At 50.5% G+C, this 25,313-nt stretch overlaps 4 gene segments (V, D, J or C); all 4 read right to left on the reverse strand.

The window, feature by feature from the left end:
- Window positions 1–295: 295 nt before the first annotated feature.
- On the reverse strand, window positions 296–1,039 carry LOC113891113. The segment is given in 2 exon segments: window positions 296–839; window positions 955–1,039. Coding segments are annotated over 2 exon segments (444 nt in total).
- Window positions 1,040–4,217: 3,178 nt separating this feature from the next.
- LOC113891114 lies at window positions 4,218–5,084 on the reverse strand. The segment is given in 2 exon segments: window positions 4,218–4,868; window positions 5,001–5,084. Coding segments are annotated over 2 exon segments (459 nt in total).
- A 1,615-nt stretch (window positions 5,085–6,699) lies between these two features.
- Window positions 6,700–7,275, reverse strand: LOC113890868. The segment is given in 2 exon segments: window positions 6,700–7,139; window positions 7,227–7,275. Coding segments are annotated over 2 exon segments (489 nt in total).
- A 5,352-nt stretch (window positions 7,276–12,627) lies between these two features.
- LOC113890869 lies at window positions 12,628–17,421 on the reverse strand. The segment is given in 3 exon segments: window positions 12,628–13,089; window positions 16,786–16,867; window positions 17,383–17,421. Coding segments are annotated over 3 exon segments (462 nt in total).
- Window positions 17,422–25,313: the final 7,892 nt, after the last annotated feature.

Consider the following 25,313-nt stretch of genomic DNA (forward strand, 5'->3'; position numbering starts at 1 on the left):
AAAACACCGATCCTCCCCCAAGTAAGAGATTATTGTAAGCTGATGGCCTTCACACTTGACCGTTAGTTCTTCTGCTTTTGGACTTAAACATCAGCTCCCCCTCAGTCTCCAGTAGCACCAGACCCGCTTGCAGCTTTTGGACTTACCAGTCTTAACAACTATGTGAGCCGATTGCTTTAAAATACGTATGTGAGTATGTGTGTGTATGTGTGCGTGTGTGTGTGTGTTATTTATTCTTTGTGGTGGACAGTTTTATGGGGGCAAAGACCACAAGTGATGAGGACAGACTTGAGACAAATTCCTTGCTCTATAAGGAATGACATACAAGATCTGGGCAAGTCAGTTCCCCTCATGTATAAACAGGTAAAATAATTCTTACCTAGCATGATCTTTGGAAGCATAAAAACACAGCAGAGGAAGAACGTCTGGGAGAGTCTATCGGATCTATCTAGGCCTGACAGGCAGGCAGTCACCCTCACAGCCACTTCCTGAGCTGGGGCAGGAGTGTTTTTGTCCCAGAGGCACCTGATCATGCAGGGCTGTGTCTTGGCTGCTGGCACAGAGATACACGGCTGAGTCCGTCAGCTCCAAGGAGCTCAAGTTCAGCTCAGAGTGAAAGTCACTAAACTGTTTTCCTGAGAATCGATCCGGGAGCTGTGCTTCTCCCCTAACTTCCTGCCTGTAATACTGAATGAGGAACTCGGGGCTCTGGCCCAGGGCCTGTTGGTACCAGGACACGGAGAGGTGTCCGGAGACAGGGGAGCATCCCAGGGTCCCTCGCTGTCCTCTTGCTTTAATCAGGTATCTCGGGGTTTGGGTGACTCCAGAATCCACAAGGCCTGTGGGGGAAGAAGACTGGGGCTGAGAAAGAACGTGGGAAAGAACCCGATGGTGCCTTGGATTCAGGCAAAGTCAGACCAGGAACACAGATTCCCCGCTGTGCCAAGGACCAACCTGCTGCCAGGAGACACAGAGCCACACAGCAGACGGGGCTGCAGCCCATGGCAGGAGGGGCAGAGCCGGTAGGCGACTCCTTGCTCAGAGCTCTGCTTCTCTGAGAGCTGGGGTTCTGGGCCTCCTTCCTCTGATTCCAGGTGAGGAACTGACGTCACTGCTCTGATGTCACTGCCTCTGCTGGTTCCCAGGAATCTGACCTCTCATTCCAGGTCGCTAATCCAGGAACCCTGCTCTGTCCTACAAAGTCTCTTAGATGACGTGTGAGCTGGACTGCTGGTCTAGGCGAGGCTGGGTTTATGCTCGATGCCCTTCCCCATGTCTCCTTTGCTTTTCTCTTTAGGCAGGTTTTTTCTCTTTCCTACCACCTCCCAGCTCCATACCCTTCACTTTTACTGCAACCTCAGGGCTCCCTCAGCACTTCATGGCTAAGGGAACTCATGGCTCCCAGCTGGGACTGCAAGCCTGCAAATTAGTGCCTATCCTAGTAAGGCTTCTAGAGATAAGAACACCAAATAAAGCTTTCTCTTAAGCCTCCTGGTCCCAGGCATTAGCTCTGTCTGCTTGCTCTGCCCCAGAAACTTGTGGAGTACGGCAGTTCCATAGCATCCCCATGTGGCCTATGCATGGAAACCAAGATTGTCTGCCCAGATTTAATAGTCATGGGATGTGTTCATATCAGAAAATATTTCACTGTTTGCCGAAAGAACTGTGTCTTTGTTTGCTTTGTTTTTCTAAAAAACACACACAAGATTAGAAGCACAAACACATAAACCAGCCTGCCATGGCTGATTTATACTTTTGTATTTCAAGAGAAAAGAAATGTGCTCATGCAGAAAATATTTAATACTTGACTTTTCAAAGATTTTGATGAGAGAGATGCTACAAACTTGGGTTAGCTTTTGTCGGTGGTGGTGTTCTTCAGTTGATAACTTGAGTCCAACTCATTGAAACCCCATGCCATGCAGCATCCCAGGCTCCCCTGTTCTTCACTATCTCACACAGTTTGCTCAAATTCATGTCTGTTGAGTCGGTGATGCTATCTAACCACCTCTTGCTCTGCCACCCCCTTCTCCTCTTGATTTCAGTCTTTCCAGCATCAGGGTCTAGGCTATTTAGATGCTAAAGACAGGCAATGGTGGAGAATACATACACACACAGCTTGTCTCTCCTCCTCAGGGAGGACCAAGGAATTTTGGATGATTAATAATTAACTGAGGTTGCATTCTCTTTGAGGACCCCAAAGGACCTACTCAAACACGCCCACTTAGAGATCATTAGAAGGTGATGGGCAAGGACATGACCAGATGAGGGAGGAGCAGGGTGGGAACGAGGGCCAGGAAGGTGGGAGAGAAAGGCCCACATCTGGGGAAGCTGGACAAGAGCAGAGACCACTCAAGAGCCACCCTGGGGGAGAGCCTTCCATAGTGACAGGCATGCGGTGCCCGGGGAGAGACAAGAGGGTCTAGATGTATCTGATTTCCCTACATCATTCCCTCCTGGAGGCCTCATGTTCAGACTGATGACTAGCAGTCAGAGCTGAGAAGCATCTTTAGGCTCACGTGGCAGCTAGAGTGAAAAGACAGAGAGTGAGGGTGGACACATGTCCACGAGGCCCTGTTGTCAGGTCCGTGCCAGGAAGATCAAACATCGCTGGCTATGCTGCCAGTATGTGTCTGTGGGCTCCGAGTGTCCAGGTGCTAGGAGCCTGCAAGGGGCTCCCCAGGATCCAGGCTGCAGGGCCCTCATCTGCTTTTTTGCATAGAAAGCAGGTGGCCGTGCAGCACCGTGGAGTAACTGCTGGCACAGAAGTACACAGATGTCTGGGAGCGGTTGGCAGACTTCAGTGTGAGAGGAAAGTTCTCTGTGTTTGATCTGGAGACACTGTACCCGTCGGGCACGTCTCCTGGCTCGCTAGAGCGCACACCAGCTGAGTAATAGATCAGCCTCAGCCCGTGTCCCAGGTCTTGTCGGTACCAGTACATGCGGTCATGACCCAGATCCTGAGTACATTTCAGTGTCGCGCTCTGTCCTCTCCTCACTACCTGGAATCTGGGGTCCTGAGTGACTCCAGCATGGACTGCCCCTGTGGAGAAGGAGGACCGATGCTGCAGTCACAGCAGACAGGCTTAGTGCTGGCACCCCGAAGGGGACCCTGCCCCCCAGGACTCACCTGTCTGCAGGAGACAGAAGACCACACAGCCCAGGAGGCAGGGGCTCATGGCGGGGGCGGGGCAGGCAGAGGGCCCTCTGGTGTGTGTGTGGATGAGAGGGGAGAGGGGCGCTCCAGGGAGGCCTTCTGAGATGTCACTGTCCCTGCCAGGCCCCGGAGCCAATCTGTCACTCAGTGCACCACACCCCTTCCCCCAGAGAATCAAATCAGAAATGAACCTGAGAGATAAGTTCATAACCCGGACACCCATCCAGATAACGGACAAAAGCCTCACACATTGCTGTAACCTTTCTGTATGTGTTAAAGCTTTTTTCCATAAATGTTAAAGTGATTAAACGATTTGTATGTTCTAGTCCAGAGATAAATCTTCATTAACGTGTATATTACTTGTATTTATCTACATATTTCTGGAGTTTTGAATCCTGGGGAATCCTTCTGGTGTCCTGCTGCCCTTTATGATATGTGTCCCAAGAGCACTTCAAAAGGGAGAAGGCAGTGGCACCACAATCCAGTGTTCTTGCCTGGCAAATCCCAGAGATGGGGGAGCCTGGTGGGCTGCCGTCTATGGGGTCACACAGAGTTGGACACGACAGAAGCGACTTAGCAGCAGCAGCAGCAGTACTTCAAGGCTCCATTTCTGCAACATTGACCGCAGTCCTGAGACTGTCCCTCCACCTACCATGCTTCTCCAAGTTTCTGCTCCCAACCTCATCACAGGCTCATCAACATTTGAGGAATTTGTTTGGTCTGCTTCTAATCAATTCAGTGACAGACGGTCCACCAGTCAAATGCAGGTACAGCTCCCTCATGTTCAAGGCAGCCCGTGATTCCCGTGTTGGGGAGAGGGAGCAAGCAGAGCCCATTCAGGCCGGTGACCCACCTTTCTGGGTGGAGAGAATTGGGTGCCCAGCACAGGATGACATTTTGGCGCAAAGGAATACTGATGCAGGAGGGACGTGGAGGGAGGTGCAAACGCCAGGGTAATGAGAAATGCTCAGTTTTTATTTGAGACATTCCTCTCATGGGAATACCTCCTTGTGAAGTGTGGCTGCCATTCATTGAGTAACAGTTCATATCACAGAGCCCCAAACTGTATCTTGTTCCACACAACACAACAGGTATATGTAATTTGCTTGTACAGAGATAGTTCCATGAGCGAGGGACCACTGGTGTTGAGAACACACTTGAGCCGGGATGCTCGCTGTAACACTTACGAAGTATGAGATCTGGGCAACTCACGACCCTCAGATGTACAAACAGTTAAAATAATACTTATCTTGATGACTTCAGTGAGCATTAAAACACACCAAGAAGTGAATGTCTGGGAAAGTCTATCGCTCCACCAGGACTGGGCTTGGCAGGCTGGCAGCTGACACACGGGCACCACTTCCTGAGCTGGGGCAGGACTGTTTTTGTCCCAGAGGCGCCTGATCATGCAGGGCTGTGTCTTGGCTGCTGGCACAGAGATACACGGCTGAGTCTGTCAGCTCCAAGGGGGTCAGGCTCAGCTCAGAGGCAGCATCACTGAACTGTTTTCCTGAGACCCGATCTGATATGTTTCCTTTTTGATACACTTTCCCATCATAATACTGAACAAGGAACTGGGGGCCCTGGCCCAGGGCCTGTTGGTACCAGAACACAGAGAGGTGTCCAGACTCAGGGGAACATCTCAGAGTCACTTGCTGTTTTCTTGATTTGATCAGGTACTTGGGAGTCTGGGTGACTCCAGAATCCACCAGGCCTGTTGGGGAGGAGACAAGGAAGCTGAGGGCAGAGAACAGGGGAAGCCTCCTGCTGTAGCCCTCATTGACAGGCTTCTATCTCAGGGGGGCAAAGACATCTCAGAAGCTCCCACACTGTGTCCAGGACTCACCTGCTCCCAGGAGGCAGAGAGTCACACAGCAGAGGAGCCTGGAGCCCATGGCAGCATCAGGAACCCAGGACCACTGCTGGCTGGGGGCGGGGCTCCTGGGGTGAGGGGGTAAATACTGACCCTCCTGCTTCCCTGATTGGAGCATTTGCCTATGACGTCACAGCTCTGTGTCTCTGCAGGCTGCCCTTGTCCACTGAACCCCTTGCCAGGACCCAGGGCTGGCTCCTCTATGCCCTTCCCTGTCCGGCACAGCCCCTCAGCAAAGGGTGGGTGTGAGGTGAGCACTGTCCCCATGTCCCCATATGCCCATCACATGGCTTTTTCTTCTCTTCCTGTCCCTGCCTGACACTCATCACCCAGGCGTCACTAATCCCTCACCCTCCACTTCCCATGCTGCTCCAGGAGACGGCCCCCTGGACACATCCTGAGGCTCGAGGAACGTCCCCACTCCACTGGGCAGTGAGGAGTCTGTGTCTAGACCACTCACGGAACTCAAACCTGCTCCCTGATGCAGGCATGTAGCCAAGGTTCCCCTAAGCTGCCCTCTCCAGGGTGACTCTCAACCCCTCCCAGCACACCCTGCTTACCATGGGCCCACAGTGCCTCCTAGTGGCCCATGGTCTCATGGCTCTGTGCCTTCCATCTAAAACAAGAATACAAATTCCCCACACTCTACACTTTCAACCCCTACACACACACACACACACACACACACACACACACACCCTTATCTGCTGCCTTCCCACCAGGATGAATTAGGGCTGATTTCAAGTCTAGGCTTAGCCTGTGGAGGTAAAACTCTGTACAATCAGACATTTCTACTAAGAAGGAGATAACTGCTTCACCACTACAGTGACAGTAAGTAGCTAAAATGGAGTAATACAGGCAATAGAAATAAGCGCTCTCATGATCTCAAATGAAGCCAGCCTGGACACTGTATTCCAGCCCTCTTTCTCATTAATCAGATCCATACATTTCCAGATTTCATATTTAAATTAAGCATTACCAAATTCTAGCAGGTACAATTAATTAAGAGGCTTTATGAGGCATTTATTTCCTATGAATTTGTAAAATCTTGATATAAAAAGATACCATCGAGGAAATACTTTGACTTTGAGAAGATTTATCTGAGGGAAATGATAGAAACCTGGTCCAGGATAATTGAGATGCTAAGAAAGAGAGGCAGGAAGGGAGAACACACACACCCAGCCTGTCTTCCTCCTGGGAATGGACTCCCAAGGGATTTTGGATGGTTTCCAATTAACTGAGGTTGTTTCCTCTTTGATGACCCCAAGAGCTTGCTCAAACACGCCCGCTTACACGTGGTTACAAAGCTCCCTGTGTCAGGAAGGGACATGACCCAGATGAGGGCAGAGCAGTGTGTCTGGAGCGGAGAGGGCAGGGGAGCTGAGGCCAAGGCAGTAAAGGAGGAAAGACCCGCCCCTCTGGTGGGCAAGAGCAGGGAGCACTTGAGAGCTAGGCTGTGGGAGAAACTTCCAGACAGACAGCAATGAGGTGCTGGGAGAGACAAGAGGGTCTAGATATATCTGATTTACTAATATTCTTTCCTTCTGGAGATCTTAGGCTGATGCATAAGAGTCAGAACTAGTCAGAACTGATCCAGTCCAAACTGCATCCAGGGAGGATGCAAAGGAAAGACATAGACGGATCGTGGACACGTGTCTCTGAGTCCCTGGGGTCAGATCCAGGCCTGTCCAGGAAACCCATCCAGGGTCACAGAGCTGGCACATGGTCCCCAAGACTGTGAGGTTCCCGGTGCTAGGAGCTTGCACGTGGACCCCCTGTCTTTTTGCACAGAGATCAGGTGGCCATGCAGCTCCGTGGAGTAACTGCTGGCACAGAAGTACACAGATGTCTGGGAGCGGTTGGCGGACTCCAACGTGAGAGGGAAGTTCTCTGTGCTTAGTCTGGAGACACTGTAGCCCTCGGGCATGTCTCCTTTCTCTGTGGTGGGAGCAGCAGCTGAGTAATGGATCAGCCTCAGCCCGTGTTCCGGGTCTTGTCGGTACCAGTACATGCGGTCATGACCCAGATCCTGACTACATTTCAGTGTAGCCTTCTGTCCTGTCTTCACGACCTGGCATCTGGGGTCCTGAGTGACACCAGCATGGACTGCCCCTGTGGAGAAGGAGGACCCATGCAGCAGTCACAGTGGACAGGCTTAGTGCTGGCACTCCTAAGGGGACCCTGCCCCCCAGGACTCGCCTGCCTGCAGGAGACAGAAGACCACACAGCCCAGGAGGCAGGGGCTCATGGCAGGGGTGGGGCAGGCGGAGGGCCCTCTGCTCTTAGTGTGCATGAGAGGGGAGAGGGGCTCTCCAGGGAGTCCTTCTGAGATGTCACTGTCCCTGCCAGGCCCCAGAGCCAATCTGTCACTCAGGGGAGCCACGCCCCTTCCCCCGGAGGCTCAAATCAGAAATGAACGTGAGTGAACTGTTCAGGGGACTGACATGGGACTGACCTAGACAGCATATTAACAAGCAGAGACATTACTTTGCCAACAAAGGTCCGTCTTGTCAAAGCTATGGTTTCACATGGGACTGACCTAGACAGCATATTAACAAGCAGAGACATTACTTTGCCAACAAAGGTCTGTCTTGTCAAAGCTATGGTTTTTCCAGTAGTCATGTTTAACTTGAGAGTTGGAATATAAAGAAAGCTGAGCACCAAAGAATTGATGCTTTTGAACTGTGGTGTTGGAGAAGACTCTGGAAAGTCCCTTGAACTGCAAGGAGATCCAAGCAGTCCATCCTAAAGAAATCAGTCCTGAATATTCATTGGAAGTACTGATGCTGAAGCTAAAACTCCAATATTTTGGCCACCTGATGCGAAGAACTGACCCATTGAAAAGACCCAGATGCTGGGCAAGATTGTAGACGGGAGGAGAAGGGGACAACAGAGAATAAGATGGTGGATGGCATCTCCTACTCGATGGACATGTGTTTGAATAAACTCCAGGAGTTGGTGATGGACAGGAAAGCCTGACGTGCTTCAGTCCATGGCGTCACAAAGCATCGGGCACGACTGTGCGACTGAACTGAACTGAACAGCTCACAACAGGGAGACCCATCAGCTCAATGAACATAAGCCTTATATTTGTTGTAAATTTTCCATAAAACTCTTCACAACCTTATATATACTTTATTCCAGAACTAGCTGTTCATTATTACATACATTCAGTTTAGTGATCTGTAGTTTATTATTTCTGTAGTTTTGAATTTCAAGGAAAATCCTCAGGGCTTCCTGCTGCCCTTTATGACTCACGTGTCCCAAATAATCCCTCATGTTTCTATTGTGTTTAATTGACAACAGTCCAGTTCATGTCCTTCCACCCACAATGACTCTGGATCTGGTTCCCTAACCTTAGGGCAGGCTCATCAACACTTGAAATATTCTTGGGCTCTCTTTCTTATTAATTCACTGACTGATAGCTGCTGCTGCTACTGCTAAGTCACTTCAATTGTGTTCGAGTCTGTGCAACCCCAGAGACGGCAGCCCATCAGGTTCCCCCGTCCCTGGGATTCCCAGGCAAGAACACTGGAGAGGGTTGCCATTTCCTTCTCCAATGCATGAAAGTAAAAAGTGAAAGTGAAGTCGATCAGTAGTGTCTGACTCTTCTCGACCCCCTGGACTGCAGCTCACCAGGCTCGGTGCCTGTCACATGCAGGCTCAGTTCCTTCATGTCCACCTGAGCATGTGCTTCTTGAGTTGACGAGTTGGGGAGCAGCAAGCCCAACCACCTCCGGCCTGTGACCCAGCTTTCTTTGAGGAGAGAAGCTGGTTGCCCAGCACCACGGATGACATGTGGGCACAAAGGAGTACAGACGTGGGAGGGATGTCGGGAGAGATGGCTCACCCCGGAGTAAAGGAAAAATGCTCCAATTTTACGTGAGACATTATTGCATGGGGGTACTTCCTTGTGAAGTGGGGCAGCCATTCAGTACCAGATATTCTAGAGCCCCAGACTGTATCTCATGCACAAACCTCACACTTGGAAGGACCCTGCACTAGCTGCCAAGCTCTGCTGCTGTGATTTTCAAATTCTCAATAATTTCTGAACCTGAATATCATGCACCTGGTCCTGAGTGGGTGACCCCAGTGACCTCCTGATGAGCTGGTTTCCATGAAACCCGATCGCACGTCTAGGGTCTGGGGGACTAACCATTCCTGGGGCCTCAGAGATAAAATCACAGAAGCTAAGGTCAGAAGCAACGAATGAGCTCAATGTTGTAGCCACAAAAACAAGCCTACAATTGGAGCCTGGCAAGTCCATGGGATCCACACCTGTGCTCAGAATGTCTCTGGTCCAAGAGACAGTGGGACCCACAGCCCAGGAGACTAGTGCCCAGGCCAGGCCACTACAGAAAGGGGGACTTTTTAGTTCAACTCCTGTGACTCAGACACTGGGGTCAAATCCAAGGCAAGCCTTCTCCTGACATGAAATGATCTCTCACCAAATTGCTGCTGCTGGTTGTCTGCTCAGTCCCACCACCAGTGTGAGAACAGGAGGCCTTGCTATCTGTGTCACATGGTACCTCAAAGGAATTTCCTAGGAGATGAGGACTTCCTGTCAAAATAGCATCATAGAATCACTTCACAGAATGTGTGCACGAGAAAAGAAATTTATGAACGTGAATAAATAATTTAAAAAAAAAAGCCTGTAGCAGCAGGGAAGACCTTTGGATGGTCATTTTCCAAACCACCCATCTCCAGATAGGATAGTCCCTGACATGGATTTGGTGCTCACATGCTTTCAAGAACTTCTTTACCCATAATACTTTCCGCTGGACAAGGAAATGGAAACCCACTCCAGTACTCTTGCCTAGAAAATTCCATGGATGGAGGAGCCTCGTGGGCTACAGTCCATTGGGTCACAAAGAGTGAGCGACTGAGCGACTTCACTTGCAAAGTATGAATAGGTATATTTTAATAAACATTTTAGTTCATAAAGCAGATGACCTTCCATAATGTCGGTGGCCTTCATGAAACCAGGTGAAGAGATGAAGAGACGAAAACACTGATCCTCCCCCAAGTAAGAGATAATTGTCAGCCGATGGCCTTCACACTGGACCGTTAGTCCTTCTGCTTTAGGACTTAAACATCAGCTCCCCTCAGTCTCTAGTAGCACCAGACCTGCTTGCAGCTTTTGGACTTACCAGCCTTCACAACTATGTCAGCCGATTGCTTTAAAACATGTACGTGAGTATGTGTGTGTATGTGTGCGTGTGTGTGTGTGTTTCTGTGTATTATTTATTCTATGGGGGGGACAGTTTTATGGGGGCAAAGACCACAGGTAATGAGGACAGGCTTGAATTAAATTCCTTGATCTGAAAGTAATGACATATAAGATGTGGACAAGTCACTTCCCCTCAGATGTATAAACAGGTAAAATAATTCTTACCTAGCATGATCTTTGGAAGCATTAAAACACAGCAGAGGAAGAACATCTGGGAGAGTCTATCGGATCTATCTAGGCCTGACAGGCAGCAGTCACCCTCACAGCCACTTCCTGAGCTGGGGCAGGAGTGTTTTTGTCCCAGAGGCACCTGATCATGCAGGGCTGTGTCTTGGCTGCTGGCACAGAGATACATGGCTGAGTCTGTCAGCTCCAAGGAGCTCAAGTTCAGCTCGGAGCGAAAGTCACTAAACTGTTTTACTGAGAATCGATCCGGGAGCTGTGCTTCTCCACTCACTTCCTGCCTGTAATACTCAACGAGGAACTTGGGGCCCTGGCCCAGGGCCTGTTGGTACCAGGACACAGAGAGGTGTCCAGAGACAGGGGAGCATCTCAGGGTCCCTCGCTGTCCTCTTGCTTTAATCAGGTATCTCGGGGTTTGGGTGACTTCAGAATCCACAAGGCCTGTGGGGGAAGAAGACTGGGGCTGAGAAAGAACGTGAGAGAGAACCCGATGGTGCCTTGGATTCAGGCAGCGTCAGGCCAGGAACACGGATTCCCCGCTGTGCCAAGGACCCACCTGCTGCCAGGAGACACAGAGCCACACAGCAGACGGGGCTGCAGCCCATGGCAGGAGGGGCAGAGCCGGTAGGCGACTCCTTGCTCAGAGCTCTGCTTCTCTGAGAGCTGGGGTTCTGGGCCTCCTTCCTCTGACTGGAGGTGAGGCAGTGACGTCACTGTTCTGATGTCACTGCCTCTGCTGGTTCCCAGGAATCTGACCTCTCATTCCAGGTCGCTGATACAGGAACCCTGCTCTGTCCTACAAAGTCTCTTAGATGACCTGTGAGGTGGACTGCTGGTCTAGGCGAGGCTGGGTTTATGATCGACGCCCTTCCCCATGGCTCCTTTGCTTTTCTCTTCAGGCAGGTTTTGCTCTTTTCTGTTTCTCTTTCCTACTACCTCCCAGCTCCATACCCTTCACTTTTGCTGCAACCTCAGGGCTCCCTCAGCACTGCATAGTTGAACTTCATGGCTCCCAGCTGGGACAGCAAGCCTGCAAAATAGTGCCTATCCTAGTAAGGCTTCTAGAGATAAAAACAGCAAATAAAGCTTTTTCTTAAGCCTCCTGGTCCTAGGCACTAGCTCTGCCTGCTTGCTCTGCCCCAGAAACTTGTGGAGTTTCTCAGCTGCACAGCGTCCCCATGTGCTCTATGTGTGGAAACCAAGATTGTCTGCCCATGTTAATAGTCGTGGGATGTGTTCATATTAGAAAATATTTCACTGTTTGCCGAAAGAACTGTCTTTGCTTGCTTTGTTTTTCTAAAGAACACACACACAATTAGAAACACAAACACACAAACCAGCCTGCCATAGCTGATTCATGATTTTGTATTTCAAGAGAAAAGAAATGTGCTCGTGCAGGAAATATTTAGTACTTTGACTTTTAGAAGATTGTGATGAGGGAGATGCTACAAACTTGGGTTAGCTTTTGTCGGTGGTGGTGTTCTTCAGTTGATAACTTGAGTCCAACTCATTGAAACCCCATGCCATGCAGCATCCCAGGCTCCCCTGTTCTTCACTATCTCACACAGTTTGCTCAAATTCATGTCTGTTGAGTCGGTGATGCTATCTAACCACCTCTTGCTCTGCCACCCCCTTCTCCTCTTGATTTCAGTCTTTCCAGCATCAGGGTCTAGGCTATTTAGATGCTAAAGACAGGCAATGGTGGAGAATACATACACACACAGCTTGTCTCTCCTCCTCAGGGAGGACCAAGGAATTTTGGATGATTAATAATTAACTGAGGTTGCATTCTCTTTGAGGACCCCAAAGGACCTACTCAAACACGCCCACTTAGAGATCATTAGAAGGTGATGGGCAAGGACATGACCAGATGAGGGAGGAGCAGGGTGGGAACGAGGGCCAGGAAGGTGGGAGAGAAAGGCCCACATCTGGGGAAGCTGGACAAGAGCAGAGACCACTCAAGGGCCAGCCTTGGGGAGAACCTTCCATAGTGACAGGCATGCGGTGCCCGGGGAGAGACAAGAGGGTCTAGATGTATCTGATTTCCCGACATCATTCCCTCCTGGAGGCCTCATGTTCAGACTGATGACTAGCAGTCAGAGTTGGGTAGCATCTTTAGGCTCTCATGGCAGCTAGAGTGAAAAGACAGAGAGTGAGGGTGGACACATGTCTACGAGGCCCTGTTGTCAGGTCCGTGCCAGGAAGATCAAACATCGCTGGCTATGCTGCCAGTATGTGTCTGTGGGCTCCGAGTCTCCAGGTGCTAGGAGCCTGTAAGGGGCTCCCCAGGTTCCAGGCTGCAGGACCCTCATCTGCTTTTTTGCACAGAAAGGAGGTGGCCGTGCAGCACCGTGGAGTAACTGCTGGCACAGAAGTACACAGATGTCTGGGAGTGGTTGGCAGACTCCAGCGTGAGAGGGAAGTCCTTTGTGCTTGGTCTGGAGACGCTGTAACCCTCGGGTATGTCTCCTTTAACCGTGTCAGGAGCACCAACTGAGTAATGGATCAGCCTCAGCCCATGTCCCAAGTCTTGTCGGTACCAGTACATGCAGTCATGACCCAGATCCTGAGTACATGTCAGTGTCGCGTTCTGTCCTGTCCTCACGACCTGGAATCTGGGGTCCTGAGTGACACCAGCATGGACCGCCCCTGTGGAGAAGGAGGATCGATGCTGTAGTCACAGCGGACAGGCTTAGTGCTGGCAGCCCCAAGGGGCCCCTGCCCCCAGGACTCACCTGCCTGCAGGAGACAGAAGACCACACAGCCCAGGAGGCAGGGGCTCATGGCGGGGGCGGGGCAGGCGGAGGGCCCTCTGGTCTGAGTGTGGATGAGAGGAAGTGGGGCGCTCCAGGGAGGCCTTGGGAGATTTCACTGTCCCTGCCAGGCCCCACAGCCAACCTGTCACTCAGGGGCCACGCCTCTTCCCCCAGGGGCTCAAATCTGAAATGAATCTGAGTGAACAGTTCAAAACAGAAACAACGCATCCAGATCAATGGACTTGAGCCTTATGACTTGTTGTGTCCTTTCTATAAACAGTTTACAACTTTAAGTGTGTTGTATTCCAGAGATAATTCTTCATTCCTAAGTATGTGAAGTTATATGCAGATTTCTAACTGCAGGGTTGGGGGTTACTCAGTGCTCCTAAACAGCACATTGTTCAAGAGTCAACTACAATCCATACATCAGTAAAGTTGATTTTAACATGCCTGAGGAGGGATGTATGTCACATGCTCTGGCTAATTTCGAGCACTAAATCAACAGGCAGAAATATTTTCACCCTTGTGATTTCTAAAGGCCTCAGCTGGAGGCAAAATGTGTCCATCTCTATCTTTGCATCTAAGAAATGGTGGAAGAGGCTGTCAGAGATTAACAAAGGGAATCAGGAAATCCAGAGTCCTGTTATGTGCCAGGGACTTCATGCTTCCTAGGCAAGCCTGGAAGTTGTTGGGATGACTAATTTAATGTGTCACCTTGACTAGGCCACAGATATTTAGTTCTACATTGTTCTGAATGTCCCCATGAGGATGTCTTGGTGAGAGATAAATATGTGAAAAGTTATCAATAGATTTTAAAATCAGATTAGATGAACATCTTTATTGGTAAGGCAGATGAACTTCCATAATGTAGTACGTCTCATCCGATGAGATGAAGAAATCAATAGAACAAAAACCCTAAACCTTTCCTAGGTAGGAGAGAATTATCCAGCTGATGGCCTTCACTAGACTATCACTTCTTCCTGCCTAACAGCCTTTGAATTTAAACATCAGCTCTTCTTAGGTCGCTAATAACATGAGCCCAGCTTCTAGACCTTAGACTTATCACTATTAACAACTATGTGAGTCAAATTCTTTAAATGATTTATATATATACATATATATATGTATATATATGTTTGTTTGTTTTATGGGAGAATCATACAATGGGGGCGAGGACCACAGTGACAAGAACAGACGTGAGTCTGATTCCTTGTTCTGATACTTATGAAGTATGAGATCTGGGCAAGCCACTCCCCCTCAGATGGGTAAAGAGTTAAAATAATACTTATCTTGCATGATCTTTGGGAGCATTAAAACATATCAGGACATGAATGTCTGGGAAAGGCTATCTGCTCTACCAGGACTTAGGCCTGGTTGGCTGGCAACTGATACCCTCACACTACTTTCTGAGATGGGGCAGGATGTTTTTGTTCCAGAGGCACCTAATCATGCAGGCCTGTGTCTTGGCTGCTGGCACAGAGATGCACGGCTGAGTCTTTCAGCTCCAAGGAGCTCAAGCTCAGTTCAGAGCTAGAGTCACTGAACTGTTGACCTGAGAATCGCCCTGATAGGTTTGATTCTCCTCTCACATTCTGCTGAAATACTGAACAAGGAACTGGGGGCCCTGGCCCAGGGCTGTTGGTTCCAGTACACAGAGAGGTGTCCAGAGTCAGGGGAACATCTCAGCGTCACTTGCTGCTTTCTTGATTTGACCAGGTATTTGGGGGTCTGGGTGATTTCAGAATCCACCAGGCCTGTTGGGGAGGAGATAAGAAAGCTTAAGGCAGAGTACACGGAAGCCTCCTGCTGCAGCCCTCTCGCCAGGCTTCTATCTCAGGGATGCAAAGACATCTCAGAAGCTCCCACACTGTGTCCAGGCCTCACCTGCTCCCAGAAAGAAGAGGTCACACAGCAGAGGAGCCTGGAGCCCATGGCAGCATCAGGAACCCAAGACAGCTGCTGGCTGGGGAGGGGGCTCCTGGGTGATTGGTGCAGAGTGCTGACCCACCTGCTTCCCTGATTGGAGCATTTGTCTATGACGTCACTGCTCTGTGCCTCTGCAGGCTGCCCTGTCCCCTGGGCCCCTTGCCAGGACAAACGGGAGCCCTCTATGCCCTTCCTGCCCTTCACAGCCCCTGAGCAAGGGGTGGGTGTGAAGGGTGCACCAATCCAATGTCCCCAGTGCCCACAGCATACCTTGTTGTCCCCTGCCTGCCCCTGCCTGACACGCAGCCAGGCACTCACCTGGCAGGTAATCACCAGGCAATCAACTGACAATCACCAAGCCCTCACCATCTACTCCAACCCCTTCACCTCCACTTCCCTTGCAGCTCCTGGAGACCATCTCCTGGGCACATCCTGAGGATCCAGGCACATTCCCGCTTTTCTGGGCATCGAGGAGTCTGTACTGGTTCCAAGTATCCTGGAACCTCAGGACCTCAGGGAACTCAAACCTGCTTTCTCATTCAGGCATGTGGCTAAGGTCTTTAAAGCTGCCCTCCCCAGGGTGAGTCTCCACCCCTCCCAGGACCCCCTGCTTGCCGTGGGCCCACAGTGCCTCCTAGTGGCCAATGGTCCACAGTCTCATGGATCTGTGCCTTCTGTCTAAAGCAAGAACGTAAATACCCCACACCCTGAACACACACTCACACACAACACACACTTGTTCTACTGTCTTCCCAAGCTGGCTGACTTAAGATTGATCTTCAATTTCCTCTTAGCCTCTGGAGGTAAAAGCCTGTAGAAACCAACACTTCCATTAAGAAGAAACTAATTGCACTGACAGTAGAATGCTGAGGTGGAATCACACAGACCTTCAATACAGACACTATGCTGAGCTCAGGCGAATACAGCCTGGGACACTGCATTCCTTAGACCCATCTGATTAATCAGATCCAGATATTTCTAGACTTTCTATATAAATTATTACTAATTCTAGGTAATAGATTTATATACAGAGATTATATATATTAATCCATTTAGTTTTAAAGTTATAAAACTTGAAAAAAAAAACCAACGGTCCACTACATTTAACGTCCATGTACCAGGACATGATATGAGACTGCACACTCGGTGTCACACTGCAGGCATGTGGCCCTGGGTTCCAAGGTTCCGCGTGTGAGAAGCCTGCAAGGGGCTCTCCGACTTTCAGCATGCAGGGCTTCCCTTATCTTTTTGCACAGAGAGGAGGTGGCCGTGCAGCGCTGTGGATAACCGCAGGTGCAGAAGTACACAGATGTCTGGGAGCGGTTGGCAGACTCCAGCCTGAGAGGGAAGTTCTCTGTGCTTGGTCTGGGGACACTGTAGCCCTAGGGCACGGCTCCTCTCCCCATGTCGGGAGGGATAACTGAGTAATGGATCAGCCTCAGCCCGTGTCCTGGGTCTTGTCGGTACCAGTACATATAGCTAAAGCTCAGATCCTGAGTACATGTCAGTGTCTCGTTCAGTCCTCTCCTCACGACCTGAAATCTGGGGTACTGAGAGACACCAGCATGGACCGCCCCTGTGGAGAAGGAGGACCCATGCTGCAGTCACAGCGGACAGGCTTAGTGCTGGGACCCCGAAGGGGACCCTGCTCCCCAGGACTCACCTGCCTGCAGGAGACAGAAGACCACACAGCCCAGGAGGCAGGGGCTCATGCCGGGGGTGGGGCAGGCATAGGGCCCTCTGGTCTGAGTGTGGATGAGAGGGGAAAGGGGCTCTCCAGGAGTCCTTCTGAAATGTCACTCTCCCTGCCAGGCCCCAGAGCCAACCTATCACTCAGGGCGCCACGCCCCTTCCCCAGAGGCTCAAATCATAAGTGAATCTGAGGGATAAGTTCACAACCCGGAGCCCCATCCAGATCAATGGACATAAGCTGTACAAGTTGATGAAACTCTTCTGTAAAACTGATTAAATTTTGTGTGTGTTCTAATCCAGAGATAATTCACATTGATACATGTATTACTTCTATTTATCTGCATATATCTGTAGTTTAAATCTTGTGGAAATCCTTCTGGCTTCCTGTCGCCCTCTTTAACTCATGTGTCCCAGTAGGACTTCCAGGTTCCATTTCTGCATAACTGACCACAGTCCTGAGATTGTCCCTCCACCTACCATGATTTTCCAGGTCTCTGCTCCGAAACTCACTGCAGGCTCATCAACATTTGAGAAATCTGTTTGGTCTATTTCTAATCGAGTCACTGACAGACGGTCCACCAGCCAAATGTGGGTACAGCTTCTTCATGTTCGCAGGAGGCCCTGCTTCCCATGTTGGTGCAGGGCAGGGAGCAAGCAGAGCCCCCTCAAGACTGTGACCCACCTCTCTTGGTGGAGAGAAGCTGGGCGCCCAGCACAGGGTGATGTATTGTCACAAAGGAATTCAGATGTAGGAGGGACATGGAGGGAGGTGCAGACTTTAGGGCAAATGAAAAATGTTCTGTTTTTATTTGAGACATTCCTCCCATGGGAATATCTCAGAAGCTCCCACACGGTGTCTAGGACTCACCTGCTCCCAGGAGGCAGAGAGTCACACAGCAGAGGAGCCTGGAGCCCATGGCAGCATCAGGAACCCAGGACCACTGCTAGCTGGGGCTGGGGCTCCTGGGTGAGGGGGTAACTGCTGATCCTCCTGCTTCCCTGATTGGAGCATTTGCCTATGATGTCACTGCTCTGTGTCCCTGCAGGCTGCCCTTGTCCCCTGGACCCCTTGCTTGGACCCAGGGCTGGCTGCTCTATGCCCTTCCCAGTCCCGCACAGCCCCTCAGCAAATGGTGGGTGTGAGGTGATCACTGTCCCCATGTTCCCATATGCCCATAACATGGCGTTTTTCTTCTCTTCCCGTCGCTGCCTGACACTCATCACCCAGCCCTCACCAGCCACACTAATCTCTCAGCCTCTGCTTCCCATGCTGCTCCACTTACAGCCCCCTGGACACATCCTGAGGCTCGAGGAATGTGCCCACTCCGCTGGGCAGTGAAGAGTCTGTGCTGGGTCCATGTGTGTGGACCACTCAGGGAGCTCAAACCTGCTCCCTGATGCAGGCATGTAGCCAAGGTTCCCCTAAGCTGCCCTCTCCAGGGTGACTCTCAACCCCTCCCAGCACACCCTGCTCACCATGGGCCCACAGTGCCTCCTAGTGGCCCATGGTCTCATGGCTCTGTGCCTTCCATCTACAACAAGAATACAAATTCGCCACACTCCACACTTTCAACCCCTACACACACACACACACACACACACACACACACCCTTCATATGCTGCCTTCCCAGCATGACTGAATTAGGGTAGATCTTCAAGTCTAGTCTTAGCCTGTGGAGGTAAAACACTGTATGATCAGACATTTCTAAGAAGGCAGGAATTCCTGCACCACTCCAGTGACAATAGTCAGCTAAAATGGAGTAATGCTGCTGCTGCTGCTGCTGAGTCGCTTCAGTCGTGTCCGACTCTGTTCGACCCCATAGACAGCACCCATCAGGCTCCTCCGTCCCTGGGATTCTCCAGGCAAGAGTACTGGAGTGGGTTGCCAGTGCCTTCTCCGAAAATGGAGTAATAAAAATAGGCGCTCCATGATCTCAAATGAAGCCAGCCTGGACACCTGTATTCCAGACCTCCTTTTGATTAAGCAGATCCATACATTTCCAGATTTCATATTTAAATTTAGCATTACCCAATTCTAGCAGGTGCATTTTATGAAGAGGTTTTATGTGTATTAACCTATTTATTTCCTATGAACTTGTAAAATATTGATATAATAAGACACCATGAAGGAAATATTTTGACTTTGAGAAGATTTCTCTGAGGGAAATGGTAGAAACCTGGTCCAGGGTAATTGAGATGCTAAAAAAGAGGGGCAGGAAGGGAGAACACACACACACAGCCTGTCTCTCCTCCTGGGAATGGACTCCCAAGGGACTTTGGATGGTTTCCAATTAACTGAAGTTGTTTTCTGTTTGGTGACCCCAAGAGCTTGCTCAAACACGCCCGCTTACACGTGGTTACAAAGCTCCCTGTGTCAGGAAGGGACATGACCCAGATGAGGGCAGAGCAGTGTGTCTGGACAGAGAGGGCAGGGGAGCTGAGGCCAAGGCAGTAAAGGAGGAAAGACCCGCCCCTCTGGTGGGCAAGAGCAGGGAGCACTTGAGAGCTAGGCTGTGGGAGAAACTTCCAGACAGACAGCAATGAGGTGCTGGGAGAGACAAGAGGGTCTAGATATATCTGATTTACTAATATTCTTCCCTTCTGGAGGTCTTAAGCTGATGAGGAAGAGTCAGACTAGTCAGAATTGATTGCAGTCTGAACTGCATCCAGGGAGGATGCAAAACAAAGACAGAGACTGATGGTGGACATGTGTCCCCGAGTCCCTGGGGTCAGATCCAGGCCTGTCCAGGTCACACATCCAGGGTCACAGAGCTGGCACGTGGTCCCCAGGGCTCTGAGGCTCCCTGTGCTAGGAGCCTGCGTGTGGGACCCTGTCTTTTTGCACAGAGAGCAGGTGGCCATGCAGCGCCGTGGAGTAACTGCTGGCACAGAAGTACACGGATGTTTGGGAGTGGTTGGCGGACTCCAGAGTGAGAGGAAAGTGGTTTTTGCTTGATCTGGAGACACTGTACCCGTCGGGCACGTCTCCTTTCACCGTGGTGGGAGGCCCAGCTGAATAATAGATCAGCCTCAGCCCGTGTCCCAGGTCTTGTCGGTACCAGTACATAGAGTTATGACCCAGATCCTGAGTACATGTCAGTGTTGCGTTCTGTCCTGTCCTCACGACCTGGAATCTGGGGTCCTGAGTGACACCAGCATGGACCGTCCCTGTGGAGAAGGAGGACCGATGCTGCAGTCACAGCGGACAGGCTTAGTGCTGGCACCCCGAAGGGGACCCTGCCCCCCAGGACTCACCTGCCTGCAGGAGACAGAAGACCAAACAGCCCAGGAGGCAGGGGCTCATGGCCGGTTGGGGCAGGCAGAGGGCCCTCTGGGCTGAGTGTGGACGAGATGGAGAGGGGCTCTCCAGGGAGTCCTTCTGAGATGTCACTGTCCCTGCCAGGCCCCGGAGCCAACCTGTCACTCAGGGGGCCACGCCTCTTCCCCCAGAGGCTCAAATCAGAAATGAACCTAAGTGAACAGTTCACATATGACCGACCTAGGCAGTGTATGAAAACGCAGAGACATTACCAACAAAGGTCAGTCTAGTCAAAGCTATGGTTCTCCAGTAGTCATGTATGGATGTGAGAGTTGGACTATACAAAGAATTGATGTTTTTGAATTGTGGTGTTTGAGAAGACTCCTGAGAGTCACTTGGACTGTAAAGAGATCCACGCAGTCCATCCTAAAGGAAATCACTCCTGAATATTCATTGGAAAGGCTGATGCTGAAGCTCAAACTCCAACATTTGGCCACCTGATGCGAAGAACTGACGCATTTGAAAAGACCCTGATGCTGGGCCAGATTGAAGGCAGGAGGAGAAGGGGATGACAGAGGATGAGATGTTTGGATGGCATCACCATCTCAATGGATATGAGTTTGGGTAAACCGGGGGAGTTGGTGATGGACAGGGAGGCTGGAGTGCTGGGTCCAAGGGGTCGCATAGAGTCAGACCCGACTGACTTCAACTTGACTGTGCCATGGGTATTTAGCTTTATTTTTCTGGATGCTCCTAAAAGGGTGTTTTTGGAAAAGTTAACATCTGAATAGGTATATTTTAATAATAGATTAGATTAACATTTTATTTCTTAAGCAGATGACCTTCCATAATGTCGGTGGGCTTCATAAAACCAGCTATGCTGCCAGTATGTGTCTGTGGGCTCGGAGTCTCCAGGTGCTAGGAGTCTGCAAGGGGCTTCCCGAGTTCCAGGCTGCAGGGCCCTCATCTGCTTTTTTGCACAGAAAGGAGGTGGCCATGCAGCACTGTGGAGTAACTGCTGGCACAGAAGTACACAGATGTCTGGGAGTGGTTAGCAGACTTCAGCGTGAGAGGGAAGTCCTTTTTGCTTGGTCTGGAGACGCTGTAGCCCTCGGGCACATCTCCTTTCACCGTGGTGGGAGGGCCATCTGAGTAATGGATCAGCCTCAGCCTGCGTCCCAGGTCTTGTCGGTACCAGTACATAGAGTTATGACCCAGATCCTGAGTACATGTCAGTGTCACGTTCAGTCCCGTCCTCACGACCTGGAAACTGGGGTCCTGAGTGACACCAGCATGGACCGCCCCTGTGGAGAAGGAGGACCGATGCTGCAGTCACAGAGGACAGGCTTAGTGCTGGCACCCCGAAGGGGACCCTGCCCCCAGGACTCACCTGCCTGCAGGAGACAAAAGACCACACAGCCCAGGAGGCAGGGGCTCATGGCGGGGGCGGGGCAGGTGGAGGGCCCTCTGGTCTGAGTGTGGATGAGAGGGGAGAGGGGCTCTCCAGGGAGTCCTTCTGAGATGTCACTCTCCCTGCCAGGCCCCGGAGCCAACCTGTCACTCAGGGGCCACGCCCCTTCCCCAGAGGCTCAAATCATAAGTGACCCTGAGAGATAAGTTCACAACACAGAGACCCATCCAGATCAATGGACTTGAGCCTTATGAGTTGTTGTATCCTTTCTATAAACAGTTTACAACTTTAAGTGTGTTGTATTCCAGAGATAATTCTTCATTCCTAAGATGTGAAGTTATATGCAGTTTTCGAACTGCAGGGTTGTGGGGTTCTCCGTGCTCCTAAACAGCACATTGTTGAAGAGTCAACTACAATCCATACATCAGTAAAGTTGATTTTAAGATGCCTGATAAGGATTGTGTGTTACATGCTCTGGCTAATTTCCTGCACTAAATCAACAGGCAGAAATATTTTCACCCCTGTGATTTCTAAAGGCCTCAGCTGGAGGCAAAATGTGTCCATCTCTATATTTGCACCTAAGAAATGGTGGAAGAGGCTGTCAGAGATTAGCAAAGGGACTCAGGAAATCCAGTGTCCTGTTATGTGCCAGCGACTTCATGCTTACTAAATTCCTAGGCAAGCCTGGAAGTTGTTGGGATGACTAATTTAATGTGTCATCCTTGTAAACCTTGACTACACCACAGATATTTAGTTCTACATTGTTCTGAATGTCCCTGTCAGGATGTCTTGGTGAGAGATAAATATGTGAAAAATTATCAATAGATTTTAAAATCAGATTAGATGAACATCTTTATTGGTAAGGCAGATGAACTTCCATAATGTAGTAGGTCTCATGCAAAGAGATGAAGAAATGAACAGAACAAAAACCCTAAACCTCTCCTGGGTAGGAGAGAATTATCCAGCTGATGGCTTCACTAGACTATCACTTCTTCCTGCCTAACAGCCTTTGAATTTAAACATCAGCTCTTCTTAGGTCTCTAATAACATGAGCCCAGCTTCTTAGATTTATCATTGTTGAAATTAACAACTATATGAGTCAACTCCTTTAAATGATATGTATCCCATAAAATAAATAAATAAATATATATATATATATATATATATATAAAACACGACATATATATTTGTTATATGGGAGAATTATTCAATGGGGGTGAGGACCACAGTGACAAGGACAGATATGAGTCTGATTCCTTGTTCTGATATTTATGAAGTATGAGATCTGGGCAAGCCACTCCCTGTCAGATGTGTAAAGAGTTAAAATAATACTTATCTTGTATAATCTTTGGGAGCATTAAAACATATCAAGACATGAATGTTTGGGAAAGGCTGTCTGCTCTCCCAGGACTTGGGCCTGGCTGGCTGGCAGTCGATACCCTCACACAAACTTCCTGAGCTGGGGAAGGAGTGTTTCTGTACCAGAGGCACCTGATCATGCAGGGCTGTGTCTTGGCTGCTGGCACAGAGACGCACAGCTGAATCCTTCAGCTCCAAGGAGTCAAGCTTAGTTCAGAGATAGAGTCACTGAACTGTTGACCTGAGAATCGCCCTGATAGGTTTGCTTCTTCTCTCACATTCTGTTGAAATACTGAACAAGGAACTGGGGGCCCTGGCCCAGGGCCTGTTGGTACCAGGACACAGAGCGGTGTCCACAGTCAGGGGAACATCTCAGCGTCACCTGCTGCTTTCTTGATTTGATCAGGTATTCGGGGTCTGGGTGATTTCAGAATCCACCAGGCCTCTTGGGAAGAGACAAGGAAGCTGAGGGCAGAGCACAGGGAAGCCTCCTGCTGCAGCCCTCATCGCCAGGCTTCTATCTCAGGGAGGCAAGACATCACAGAAGCTCCCACACTGTGTCCAGGCCTCACCTACTCCCAGAAGGAAGAGGTCACACAGCAGAGGAGCCTGGAGCCCATGGCAGCATCAGGAACCCAAGACAGCTGCTGGCTGGGGGCGGGACTCCTGGGTGAGTGGTGTAAAGTGCTGACCCTCCTGCTCCCTGATTGGAGCATTTGGCTATGACGTCACTGCTCTGTGCCTCTGCAGGCTGTTTCCAAATCCACTGGACCCCTTGCCAGGACCCATGGTGGGCTCCTCTATGCCCTTCCTGCCCTTCCCAGCCCCTGAGCAAGGGGTGGGTGTGAAGGGTGCCCCATCCCCATGTCCCCAATGCCCACAGCATACCTTGTTGTCCTCTGCCAGCCCCTGCCTGACATGCAGCCAGGCACTCACCTGGCTGGCAATCACCAGGCATTCAGCTGACAATCACCCAGCCCTCACCAGCCACCCCAACCCCTCACCTCCCTTGCAGCTCCTGGAGACCGTCTCCTGGGCACATCCTGAGGATCCAGGCACATCCCCACTTTCCTGGGCAGTGAGGAGTCTGTACTGGTTCCATGGGTCCTGGAACCTCAGCACGTCAGGGAACTGAAACCTGCTTTCTCATTCAGGCATGTAGCCAAGGTTCCTTAAAGCTGCCCTCCCCAGGGTGACTCTCCACCCCTCCCAGGACCCCCTGCTTACGGTGGGCCCACAGTGCCTCCTAGTGGCCAATGGTCCACAGTCTCATGGATCTGTGCCTTCTGCCAAAGCAAGAATGTAAATACCCCACAGCCTGAACACACACAGACACACACACACACACACACTTGTTCTACTGTCTTCCCAAGCTGGCTGACTTAAGATTGATCTTCAAATTCCCTCTTAACCTCTGGCGATAAAAGACTGTGGAAACCAACATTTCCATCAAGAAGAAAATAATTGCACATACTAAATGGCAACCCACTCCAGTGTTCTTGCCTGGAGAATCCCAGGGACGGGGGAGCCTTGTGGGCTGCTGTCTGTGGGGTCGCACAGAGTTAGACACAAATGAAGTGACTTAGCAGTGTCACAGTAGTATGCTAAGGTGGAATCACACAGACCTTCATACAGACACTCTGATGAGCTCAGGTGAATACAGCCTGGAGCACTGCATTCTGTAGATCCCTCTGATTAATCAGATCCACATATTTCTAGATTTTCTATATAAATTTAGTATTACCAATTCTAGGTAATGGATTTACATACAGAGATAATATATATATAAACCCATTTAGTTTTAAAGTTATAAAACTTTGAAATAAAAAAACCAGCCGTCCACTATATTTGACCTCGATGTAGCTGGGCGTGGTATGAGACTGCACACTCAGTGTCACACTGCAGGCATGTAGCCCTGGGTTCCAAGGCTCCCCGTGTGAGACGCCTGCAAGGAGCTCTCCTCCTTCCAGGCTGCAGGGCTTCCCATATGTTTTTGCACAGAGAGGAGGTGGCCGTGCAGCGCTGTAGATAACCACAGGTGCAGAAGTACACAGATGTCTGGGAGTGGTTGGCAAACTCCAGCGTGAGAAGGAAGTTCTCTGTGCTTGGTCTGGAGACGCTGTAGCCCTCGGGCACGGCTCCTCTCTCCGTGGGGGGAGGGATAACTGAGTAATGGATCAGCCTCAGCCCGTGTCCTGGGTCTTGTCGGTACCAGTACATACAGCTAAAGCTCAGGTCCTGAGTACATGTCAGTGTCGCGTTCAGTCCTCTTCTCACGACCTGGAATCTGGGGTCCTGAGAGATACCAGCATGGACCGCCCCTGTGGAGAAGGAGGACCGATGCTGCAGTCACAGAGGACAGGCTTAGTGCTGGCACCCCCAAGGGGACCCTGCCCCCCAGGACTCACCTGCCTGCAGGAGACAGAAGACCACACAGCCCAGGAGGCAGGGGCTCATGGCAGGGGTGGG

Source organism: Bos indicus x Bos taurus, chromosome 4, assembly GCF_003369695.1.
Source record: "Bos indicus x Bos taurus breed Angus x Brahman F1 hybrid chromosome 4, Bos_hybrid_MaternalHap_v2.0, whole genome shotgun sequence".
Lineage (NCBI taxonomy): Eukaryota > Metazoa > Chordata > Mammalia > Artiodactyla > Bovidae > Bos > Bos indicus x Bos taurus.